The following is a 12,639-nucleotide window of genomic DNA, read 5'->3' as shown; positions in this document are numbered from 1 at the left end:
ATTGATAACGTCGAAGACGTCAAGGATTTGGCTGAAGAGTGATGTTTCCTTTTAAAGTTGAGAACAGAACGAATGAACTTTGAAGGAAGCATGAGTGGAGAAATTTTACCAAAAAAAAAATGCCCACAGAGGCGGAATTTGCAAATAGGATTGCCCTTACATTCTTGCTAGAAGTCCCTCGTGAAGTTTTGTAATTTCTTATTATGACTGACACCCAAAGAATTTTATTTCACAAAAATTTAAGTAAATATATGTGAATTACGTCCATAAATTCACTATCCAAGTAGGTTCAAGTTAAAACCTCTTGTGAATAAAAAAACCTCATCATAAGTTTCAAATCCCACTGTATCTTTTCTTTTTCTTTTTTTAATTAAAAAATTACTATCCAAATGCTCGGTGATCATCTCCTATTAGACAATCCAGCAATTCAATTGCAGAAGAAAGCAAGTCTATCCATTTTATTGCCCTAAGATTGGGCTTGTAGTACTTTTTCTTCCCTAGAATTTTTAACACAGAACAAATTCCCTAAGAGTTGAGGTGGTATCTCATTCTCATGTATCAATTACATGCAACATGTCTCTCACATTGTGTAGATCTCATAGATGCATGTAACTAGTGCATAAGATACTTTTTTCCTAGTCAGCTTTCACAGGTCTATGTTATACTAGTCCTCAAGGACAGCAGCCCCTTGAAACTAATTTTCAGAAACCATTTTCCAATCGCAGCAATTCTCTGAACTTAAGACAAATATTAACAGCACGATCCATTATTGGGTACTCGTGAAGTTCACAGTATATATAATATACTTTATTGGCTGGTAATATGCTTAAGCCAAAAAGAAACCTCTAATTTAATGCAAGGTAGTTGTGAAAACCAAAGCAGAGAGAACAGAATTTAAGAATCCAAGTATTAATTAATCATCAGAGGGAAGAAAAAACAAGGGTTGGACCGGCAAAAAGATCATTACAAAGATCTAAACTACTTTCTTCCTCTTGCCTACACTATTACTTGAACGTGAAAGTATAAGCAATTCCTAGTTAATACATGGCAGATTCAGAATGTGAAAACTTCTTTACATCAAATACGGCAAGTTTCCTTAACTTACCAATTTAAAATATCTCTCTCCAATGACTAAATAGTATACTGCCATGCATAGATTGCCAAATATATGGGCTTCAAAGCTGCCTGATAGTGCAAGTACATCCCAACATTAACAATCTGAGTCCAAGAATATGCATGAAAAAGCTCCCCCCCCCCCCCCCCCCACGCCCAATACACACTTTTGAAAATACGTGAAATCGACTCGGATCAACTCTTGCAACCTACTTAGAAAACCTTCTCTACTCAGCGAAATCAACTGGAACAATTTCCATTTAGATAACCTCCTCAACTTTGCAAACTCCCCCCACCCCCTTCTCTTCTCTTTTATAGTGAAGGAAGAAAAATTCTGGTTAACTTTAAGAGCTTAACCAAACTTTCAATGGGTGAGTTATTTGGAAGGACAACATTCTATAAGGTATTATCAACAAAACTAGAGTTATGCACTCTAAGCTTATCGATGGCCATGAAAAGGTAGGACCAAACCTGTTTTAGGACTCAGTCCCAAAACTGTCAATCAATCAACTTACTTTGAACCCATCTTGTGGTCTGTAACTGATGAGCTTTCATTGAATTTTGGATTCTAGGATCGTGGATGCATCTTCTGTACCTCCTCTCGAGTGTAGACAGAGATATCTTGGGCCATGCTACAAAATTCTCTGCTTCATACAAATTCACAAAAACATGATTGAAATTAAAAAAAAATTATAGAAACCCAATTTTCCCAAAATTATGGAGTGAATTATGTAAGCAATGATACATTAAGGTGTGGAGCAATTTCATGATTGAGGGACAAATGGGGGAAAAAAAGCCAGAAGTTCTAGTACTTACTGCCAGGGATCATCTCCAACAAGCATCAAATCACCGTCATTATCAGTAAAAACTACCAGCCACTTCTTGTTGGGCGCAATTAATTCACCATTAAATTCAAAAATATGATCCAACTCTGCTATCAATTCATTGTAGCCATCAAACTTAGTAAGTTCCAAAGACCGCCCAACTGCATCCCCTTGCTTATGAACCTGTTTTTATAGATGTTAACAGAAAGAAAATTTGCATTTATTCGTTTAAAAAGAGAAACATCATTCAGAATAACATTGCAAATTAATGGAACTTAAATGGGTAAGAGAAAACCTTGATGCAAGTTCTGGTGGGACTGCCCTGAAGCCTGCGGTGGAAATTCCTAGAAAGCTGCTCTAAAGCTTGAAAAGGCTTCCCCCATTCATCATCTCTAATTTTTATCTCTGCAGGCTTTGCACACTCTGCTTGCTGTGACTGTGGGTTGGATACCAAATCTTGCAGCTGGTATGACGAACAAGCAATTTGCCTTTGTGGCCTATGCATAAAATCAGCATGTAGCATGGCTGGTTCTGTTGCCTTATGATTACTAATAAGGGATATACCAAAGAGTTTACAATTGTCATCTCCTTTAGATTTTAAAATTTCATTTTGGAAAAGTAGAGGTTGTGATTTCAGCATTGATGGACAAGGAGTATCCTCCATATTTGTTGTTGACAGAAGAGGAAACAACTCGCTTCCTGGATGCTGGTCAACTGTTGCTGCTGCAGGAAGCTTCATGCTGCGTTTCAACATGTTATTGAAGGGATGCATCATGGACTGTGAACATCCTGGGAAGTTGGATCTTTGATCCTGATCTAAAACATGCTTCTTCAATTGGTCAGCATTTTCAGGATTTTGATCAATAAACGACCAGTTGAACCCATATGATTCGTGCAAGTTATGAGAACCTGAAATTGGATTCATTTACTTCATTTCATGCATTGGTTTAGAAACAATGATCTGGTCTCACTCTTTAACTAAAAATTCATCATGTTTGATTCTTACCTTGTGATTGAATCCGTAAAGCAGGGTTTTGAGCAGTGTCTGAGTCATTATGCTCAGCAAAGACACCTCCAATGGTTGAGATTGCTTGACCTTGCACAGTCCTTAATAACCCTTTATCTGGTGAAGGGTCTGTATTATTTTTAGACAAATCTGATCATATAAACATTGGGCTTAATATTGGTGTCTCAAGTCTCAACAAACTACAAGCACGGTATTAGGATGAAAGAAGGAGAAGAATAAAGAGTTGTGAAGCATGTCAGCAAGTTGCTTCATACCTTCCCTTGTAGAAACAAAGGAATCAGTAGATGATGGTGCCATGTTTACACGAGACCTCTTCGGTCGGCACACAGGATGGGTATCTAGAGTGGGAGTCGAAGCAAGTTCTATTTTCCAAGGGGAAACTCTCTCTGGACGATCAGCAGAAGGTTTTTCATCCCATTGAACCTGCAAAGAACACAAGGTTTTGTATGTAAAGATCATGTATTCATACAGGCTTATGCACCATAAGTAAGTACCTTCAGGCATCTCCATTTTGACCCAGGCCACCTAATGGGGTTAGCATCCTCAGTTCCAATAACTGTGCCTGAGAACCTAGTCCATAAAGACAAGTAGGTCAGAAAATCAACAAAATTTTCTAATAACATTTGCCCCTTCTTTGTTGTTAAGATTTCAAGAAAAAACAAAATCATAAGTAGGATTCATGAAAAAAAAAAAAAAAATACCTTTGTTCTGGAGCTGCCTCACCTTCAAACCTCATCTTAAACCTCATCCCTATAGAGTAGTTGATCTTGACAGACTCCATATATTTATCAAAGGGAACTATAAACTCAGCAGGGCTAGTCCTGCAAGAATGCCAGTTAAGAACCATGTAAAGCTCAACATTTTACATGGGCACAATGTTGTATTCATTGATAATGCGTACAATTTAGATGATATCAGGATATCAGAATTCCCAGTAAACCCTTAACAAAAATGCTCCCCAATTACAGACTGGCCATTAATTTACTTAAAATGGATAATTCTGACATAATTATTGCAACCAACGATATTTTCATTGTCTATTTCAGCGCTTGACGTTGGCGGTGAGGCTCTAGACACATGAATTCCAATTATAAGAGTAAAATGTAAAATGTATGGTAAAAGAAAGTAAATGGTAGGTCTATTTCTTTTTGAGGTATTTAGGAAAAGGACAAAAGGTGGGGGTTGGGGGAGAGAGAGAGAGAGAGATAGAATGTAGCACCATTCTGTAACATTTAAAAAATAAAAATAAATTATATACCCAACAATCAAAATGAAAGGTGCATGTATATGTGAGTTTTGCTAGAGAATCTGGAATTTAACAAAAACCTTACCAACTCATTTTTCCTTCTAATAAACGAAGAGTATATAATTAGATAGAAGTATATATTGTTTGAAGCATGGACAGAACCGCCTTTCTTCCAATGGTCTGGCAATTTAAAAGAGTTTTTTTTTTTTTTTTTCCCTTGAAAGGCGGTCCTTTTCTTTCCCAGGACTGATGCTCACTTGTAAAGTTATACAAGAGCAGAGGCAACTGAAGGAAGGGCACTAACATGCCCCAGCAATCTTTCTAAAGAAGCACAAAACTTGATTTTGAGAGAGACATGCCTTATATTATAATATTAGTGGATTAAATTGCAATACATCTCTTCAATGAATGGTATAAGAAATTAATTTGCTCCTATGTGAATGTAGGGAAAAATTACACACCTTGGTTTGTAGTAGACGATGAACATTGTATTCGATTTAACGGCATGCCATGCTGTTGCCAGGACAGCAATATGCATGCTGTGACTAGATATGACAGAAGATGGAACATTGATTGAAGGACTCATAGCTTTTCTTACCCCAACACGAAGTTCCCCAGTTTCATCTCTAACAGTAAAAGGATTCAAAAACCATATAAGACATGAATGATTAATCATTAAATAAACTAATTGACATGCCACATACCCCATGGTTACAACAAGGCACAATTAGTAGTCATTAGTGAAGAAAAAAACAAAGAGTTTGACTAGAATTTACAATCATGAGAAACTGGTTGAACATGAAGATGATAGTAAACCTGAGGAAGATAAAAGCATCCCCGGCAACAAGCTTTTTGGAGCTGACGAAGAGGCTCCAGCCACTTTGAAGAAGATGCCTCTTTGGTTGACCTGGCATTTAGAATTTGTATTTCACATTTTAATGAGAACAATGCATTCAAAATTTTACAAACTATAGAAGTTTACAACAATGGAAACTTTAGCAATGCCATTAATTAAGTATTGGACTGCAGAATCAAACAATTACTTGGACGAGTTTCAACAAAATGTGGCTAATGATATACTTAAAATTCACCTCGAAAAATATGGCGAAAACGCCACTCATTTCCATGCAAATCCTTGGTAATTAACTCCTGAGTGGGAGGTTGCTTGGACATGTCCTGCAAAAGAGACCAACCAAACAAAAGACAGGTACTTTTATCATAATTATTATTATTTGACAAACACTTCATTTAGGGTTGTTTTCCCCATATCACATCCATGTCATATTGGTGTTTGAATCTGTCATTTTATGTTATAATTTTTCAAAAATTGATCCATGTCACCGTGTCTGTATCCGTGCTTCCCAGTTTATGAAATAAAAACACAAGAAGAAGAAAGCCTAAACTAACCAGCGGAGGCAGGCATTCATCGGCATGGCGTCTCAACACGGAGAAACCACCATGAGTGCTCGTATCTGATGCCGTAAGTGTCTTACAAAAGGAATGCACACAAGGCCGAGGAGGGGAAGGAGCCACAACCTCCTTCTCCACCAAATTCTCATCTTGCTGCTCAAAACTCAGTCAAAACGACATTAATTCATTTCTCCATTATTTACTTCCACTAATTCCGTAAACATTCACAATTATAAATCCTAACTCCAAAAGAGAGAGAGAGAGAGAGAGAGAGCATTCATACTTGGTGATGAGGAACCAAAGTCACTTGCGCATACACTTCATCAGTGTCTACCTCAGCCTTCAATCAAATTCAAATTCAATTCAGCAAAAGAATAACATCATCAATACCAATAAAAACAAAAAACAAAAAACAAAAAATCTAAACAATTAAGAAGGTGATACGAAATTAAAAGCAAGCTAAGTTTACCTTCAATTGAAGATTGAGCACGCGACATAGGATTTTAGAAGGAAGATCATACGCTGGCAATTGTTGCTCAGACACTTGATTCGTCGTCGCCTCAACCTATACATATTGTAATTCAATCCAAAAAAAAAAAAAACCACCATTAATAATCAAATATATATAAATTTGTACTTTATTGTATGAAAAAATATAATAAAAACTAGCATAATCGCACGCGCTACCTGTTCGATATGGCCTTGAGGAAAATAGAAAACGAGTTCTCCTTGACGAGGAACAGTAACCAAAGGTCCGGCACAAGCATGCCATAGCTCCTTGTATATCGCATCCTCTGAATCTAAATCATACACACCGAAAATTTTACATTACAAATTCAAATGATTATTCAGATTGCAAATTGATTCAAAATTCAAAACCCTTGGAATTTAGACCAAAAACTTTACCGGTGACAGGAAAACTCGAAGAAGCCATTTTTCTCTCGAAGAAAATTCAACAGCAACTGATATTGATATTGATATTGATCGTCACCATAAAAAAAAGAGTCTAATAGGTAATAATAAAAAGTTTCAGAGCGAAGAAGAAAAAAAAAGGAATATGAATCTGGTGGATTCAGGAGCAATCACTTTTTGCGATCCTTTTGGCTTTAGTTGCATCATCATCCGCGTCCTTTTTCTCTGACTCTTCAGAAACCATTTCTGAAATATTACTGCTAGTCGCTGCCATTACTATTCGTACTGTTTCAGTGGTGTGGTCTCTCTCTCTCTCTCTCTGTGAAAGAGTGGTACTGTGTTTGTGTGTGTGACTCTCAATGCTGCGTCAGATTCTGTGTTTTGTGCAATTATTTCAACCTGTAATGGAAATTGGAATTATTGTCTAAAACTTGGTAACCGGTACTACCGGTTACTTGTACCCTCTACTATGGCACTCTCTGACCGCTTTGTCCTCTAGTTTCCCGGCAAATGGAGATGCTAAAAATGGGTTATAACGGTTTTAGTGTTAACGGCGTCATTTGTTATGGGGTAGGTTGTCGAGGTATGGTTGGGAAGCATGAGACGGCGTTTGTTAGTTGGGATGACGGAAAGTTGCTTCAGTTTCGGGAAGAGGATCTGTCCTCTGATTAACAGGCAGAATTAGAGGGATTTTATTTAGGCAAAAGTTAACTGATGTCAGTACCCGATAATGAAAAACATGAGACACAGAATATTTGTAATATTTTTATAATAATTTTATGGGTTCAGGATTTGAATACTAATTTTATGGGTCATGCTAATGAGTACTCTTAAAGTTTTTATGAAAAAATAAGAAAAAAAAATTTAATGTTTTGATAGCTTTTTTCATTTTCTATAAAAGTGATATCAAAATTTTTCTAAAATGGATTCTTAACCAATGCTGTAAGGGCACTCATTAGAATTTTCCTAATTTTATAAGTAATAATACTGTGTTTGTTTCAGTGTAAAATATTTTCTGGATATAAAATATTTTCAGGTGAAAATATTTTCTGGAAAGGAAAATATTTTCTAGTGTTTGGTTATATTTTAAAAATTATATTAGAAAACAATTTTCAGTGTTTGGTAACATTCTGAAAATACTATTTTCTCACAAATTTTTTACATTTTCTCAGCTTCCAAACAAATTTTATATCAGAAAAAACCACCATCACTCCCACAAACTCACCTCAACAACCCACCTACATCAACAAACCACCACTTGCCACCACAACAACTCTGATTAAAAAAAAAAAAAAAAAAAAAAAAAAAAAACAACCAACACCACCACAAATCCACCTCAACAACCCATCCACATCAATAATGGCTATCAACAAACCCACCACAACCCAATAAAAACCCACACAACTAGCCATAGCCCACAACCCAAGGACCCACAACCCAAGGACCCACACCACCGATCCCCACCACCACCGACTCACAGGCCACAACCCAACGATCCATTCTCTTCAAATTGGAGTGATTGGAGCCATCAATTTCGTCGAAAGAGAAGGTAAAGATCGAAGCTTTGGAGGAAGAAAGGAAGCCATCAATTTCTTGGCGATCTCAGCAGGACGATCTAGACTTTCCTTGTGGCACGATCGGTCATGAGCTAAAAGGCTCTCTACTCTCTCTTCTTTCTGGGTGGTGAGGCGGTGTGATCTGGGCGGTGGTGGGAGTGGCACGATCTGGGCTGGCCGGAGCTTGGCTGGGCAGCCACCTGTGCTCTTTCTTCTGGCTCACTCTCTCTCTCTCTCTCTCTCTCTCTCTCTCTCTCTCTCTCTCTCTATGCGCGTCTGAAGTCCGAAAATGGTTTGAAGTGAAAATAGAAGTGTAAAAAAATTTCTAGGTCAAAGCATTAATTTTTACGGTCAACTGAAATGTTTTTCCGGAAAATGAATTTTCCATGCACAACCAAACACATGGTGAGGCGTAAAACCATTTCCTGAAATGGTTTTACGCCAAAACAAACGCAGTCTAAGTTTTTATAATATTTGCAATATTATAACGTAACATTATACGTAAAAAATAAAAAATTTAGTAATAAGTTTAAATTAAAATTAGTAATCAGTTTTCACATAAAATTTATTGTAAAAAGTATTGTGAATGTAGCACTTTTCATGAAATATTTTTAAAAACTTTTACAAGAAAGAAATTTCTTTGAGAGCAGCGAAAAGTTGCTTTAATCTCGAGAAAGAGTTGTCCTATAGACAAGATTAAAAGGATTTTATTTATGAAATATGAGAAATGCTATGTTTATAATATTTTTTATAATATTTTTACAATAAATTACGGTCTGTTATTGGTGAGTAAACAAATAATTTCGATAGTGAGCTCAAAATAAAACCATTAACAAATTACTACTTATTATTTGATGTGAAAATATTTCAAAAATGTTGTGGACGTAACACTTGTCAATAAATATTTTTAGAGACTTTTATGGGAATGAAATGTCTTTGGGAATGAGGAAAAGTTGCTTCCGTTTCAGGAATAGGATTTGCCTTATAGACAGAATTAGAAGGATTTTATTTAGTGTTAACTAATGTTAGTACTCGATAATGAAACATGAGAGAAATGGTATATATGCAACATATTTATAATAAATTTTAAGTGTCAGGTTATTACATGTTATTATTGGTGGAAAAAAATAACAAGCGAGTTAGAATTTGTTACGAAAATATCGTAGAAAGTGTTGTGAACGTAGCAATTTTCATGAAAAATTCTTAGAAACTTTTTATAGGAAAGAAATATCTTTGGAAGTGGCAAAAAGTTGCTTCAGTTTTGTGAAGAGGAGTTGTCCTATAGACAGAATTAGAAGGATTTTATTTAGGAAAAAGTTAACGGATGCCAGTACTTGATTATGAAATATAAAAAAATGCTATATTTACTATATTTTTTTATACTATTTTTACAATAAATTTTAAATGGCAAGTTGTTACAGTTTGTTATTAGTGGGTAAACTAATAATTTCAGTAGTGAGGTCAAATTAGAACCAATGACAAGTTACCACTTATTATTTGTTATGAAAATATTTCAAAAATGTTATGGACCTAGCACTTGTCAAGAAATACTTTTAGAGACTTTTATGGGAATGAAATATCCTTGGGAGTGAGAAAAAGTTGCTTCCGTATTGGGAAGAGGATCCATCCTATAGACAGAATTAGAAGGATTTTGTTTAGGGAAAAGTTTATAGATGTCCTAAGAATATTAGTTTAGAAAATATTTCTAGAAACTTTTTATGAAATTAAAAAAAAAAAAAAAAAACAACAATTGATTTCTATAACATTTTCACAATAATTTTATAACAAATCTGAGGTGGCAAGTTGTTATTGTTCTAACCTGAACTCATCACCTTTTAAACAAACTGTAACAACTTGCGACCAGTGCCAACTCATTGGTATAAGCAATTGATGCAGTCGCCTAAGGCCCAAGTAAGAAAAAGACCCCCAAATTTTAACAAATAGGATAATTTCTATCATTGTAATGGTAATAATTAACATCCTAGGTGTTAAGTTGTTACTGGTTCTAATTTGAACTCACCACTAAAATTATTTTTTTGCCATCAATAACAACTTGCTACTTAGGATTTGTAATAAAATGTTGTGAAAAATATTGTGAATGTAGCACTTCTCAAAAAAAAAATTAAAAGCAACAATATACAAAAAAAATTCACAACATTTTTCGCAATAGTTAAGTTGACAAATTTTTGCTAGTTCTCATTTTGATCTACTACTAACATCAATGTTTTACTTATTGCTATCAATTTGCCACATCAACAGGTGTGAGAAGTTTTGTCAAATTTTTTGTGCTTATAGACATTTTTATTAAAAAAAATTCTATGTGGTTTATGTCAATTAATAGTAATTTTGTATTTAAAATAAGATAATCAAACCGCCTCTGCTTGCGACCTAAAAATTATTGTGAAAATGGTGTAAACCAGCATTGTTCTTTTTTTTTTCTTTTTTTTTCTTTTTTTTTTTTTGTGGAGGAAAAGCATTGTTCTTTTTTTTATAGTACTAGTAAAGACCTAAATAAAAAACAAAAAACATTGGGACTTAGTAACTAATGAGATTTATATGGATTCTCCTAGAGGTAGATCACCAGCCAATCAAAGTCTCTGCTTTGAGTTTGCGTGGAAAAGAAGTTCAAAAAACAGTTGGCAGCTTTGTCATTGTGTAGGAACAAAGCCTTGATGCTCGCCGTTGCTAACTTAAAAGTTGAAATGACCAAATTTGGCAAAGAACAAAGTTTGGGTTTTTCTTTTGGAATATAATTGCGTTTACGTTAGGTTTTTTGTAAGGACCAGTTTTGTAAGTCTTGTTTTTTCACTCCTTCATTCTTCATTTCCTGTGTTTTCTATTTATATTATAAAAAAATAAAAAATAAAAAACCGTTTGGGATGCATTGCCATTTATAAGCTAACTAACTTTTTTTTTTTTTTTTACTCTTTTGTGAGTCTCACACGAGTCACTTATTTATTTTATTTAAATCTTATTTTTTATCAACAATATTTTTAGTAAAAAAATTTTAATATAAAACTAGATAAGTCGTTCCTAAACAGACGTGTGTTTGATTTATAAGATTATTCATATATATTATTTAACGGGACAAATTTATGTGACTAAAATTATATATAAATGATCTCTTCAATTGTCATATGGTAGATTGAAAAAAATAATAATAATTTCAAATCTATTTGAAGCCAAACTGTATTCTTTAACAAAAAAGAAAGTACAACATAATTCTTATCGCAACATGGTCACTTGTAGCTTAAAAATCACACACACACCAACCATGAAATTATAAAATAAGAAAAAATTTGTCTCGACTCTAATACTAGTACATGTGAATGTGAAAATGATTGTTTGCTCTTTACTTCGACAATTGTGATAGTACGATTGGAATAAAACTAAAGTTATAACTTTGACAAAGTGTGATAGTATGATTGGAATAAAACTAATGTGGTAACTTTGTTACCGTAATTTTATAAGGGTTGGGTTAACGGCACCTTACTGTGCCTATTAACAACAACTTTTTTTTTACTTTTTTTTTGTAGTTCTTTGTCTTTTTTGCAGTTTTATGTCATTTTTGTCAGTATTATAAGTTGTGGGTCCAGCTTCATAAAGAGAAAAAATATTAAAATAAACTATGATGCTACTTTTATGTCTTTTTCTTTCATTTATCTAATATTTTTATTAAGTAGGACCCACAGTAGGGAAACCTTAACAAGCACCGCACGGTGCTTGTTAACATTTCCCATTTTATAATAAAGTGGCAATTCACTAATGATAGATAAAAAAGTGATGTCAATAAAAAAACATGAATTAATAACAACTTGACTTTATGTTTAGGCGAAACTACATTGTTGGTCCCTCAAATTTACCTTGTGAATGCAATTAGTCCCTCAAGTTTCAAGTAAGTGATATTAGTCCCTCAAGTTTGAAAGATAAATGATCTCTTCAATTGTCATATAGTAGATTGAAAAAAATGATAATAATTTTGTAGGGGCTTTTTGTGCGTATTGTGTGTTGGGTTGGGCTGCCTCCTGCAGTAATGGGCCCGAATGTTTCTGTTTAAGGGAGTTGAGGCCGGTCCAATTGTAACTCAACTTGGGCCGGTTTGTGCACAAACTTATGCCTTCTCTGCTAGGAGTAGGCTTACGGCAAGCAAAACTGTTTCAGATGAGTTACGGCAAGCAGATATAATAATAATAACCAAAACAGAGTATTCTGACTATTTAAATAAATGGCTATGTAATCCCTATTTATAAAGCATGATTACAGTCGTGATAATGTCATTCACAGAGAAAGTAAAGGAGAAAGAAAATAATATGAACTAATCAAGAATGGGCATAAATTAAGTTTTAAGTTTGGTCCGCCGAAGCAAAGCCAAAGAGGGGAGAACGCCTCCTCTCAATGCAAATAATCTCCCAGGAAAAGATCCTGCCGTGAGGATTAATGGCTTTGAGGGAGTCGGACCTAAATGGTTATTGCCCAAAAGGGATCATTGTTACGTTTTGAAAGAGAGCAAGATTTGAAAGGGGAGAGAGGGAAACTAACCTACTGGTGCAT

General features: G+C 34.7%; 1 protein-coding gene across 2 annotated transcripts; it reads right to left on the bottom strand.

Moving 5' to 3' along the window:
* Positions 1-893: 893 nt before the first annotated feature.
* On the bottom strand, positions 894-6,921 carry LOC115982060 (auxin response factor 2-like). 2 transcript variants are annotated; one of them, XM_031104550.1, is made up of 15 exons: positions 6,527-6,921; positions 6,308-6,420; positions 6,090-6,185; positions 5,904-5,960; positions 5,618-5,773; positions 5,302-5,386; positions 5,027-5,117; positions 4,672-4,836; positions 3,666-3,785; positions 3,459-3,534; positions 3,219-3,387; positions 2,944-3,093; positions 2,233-2,846; positions 1,930-2,120; positions 894-1,757 (listed from the first exon to the last, which is right to left on the bottom strand). In XM_031104550.1, the coding sequence occupies exons 1-15, from the start codon at positions 6,552-6,554 to the stop codon at positions 1,682-1,684; spliced, it is 2,187 nt and encodes a 728-aa protein (XP_030960410.1). In that variant the 5' UTR covers positions 6,555-6,921; the 3' UTR covers positions 894-1,681. The 2 variants fall into 2 exon arrangements, with proteins under 2 accessions (XP_030960410.1, XP_030960411.1); XM_031104551.1 differs by having other exon boundaries at positions 2,944-3,072.
* Between the last annotated feature and the right edge of the window lie 5,718 nt (positions 6,922-12,639).

Source organism: Quercus lobata, chromosome 3 (genome assembly GCF_001633185.2).
Source record: "Quercus lobata isolate SW786 chromosome 3, ValleyOak3.0 Primary Assembly, whole genome shotgun sequence".
NCBI lineage: Eukaryota > Viridiplantae > Streptophyta > Magnoliopsida > Fagales > Fagaceae > Quercus > Quercus lobata.
This window is presented reverse-complemented; position numbering and strand designations above follow the sequence as displayed.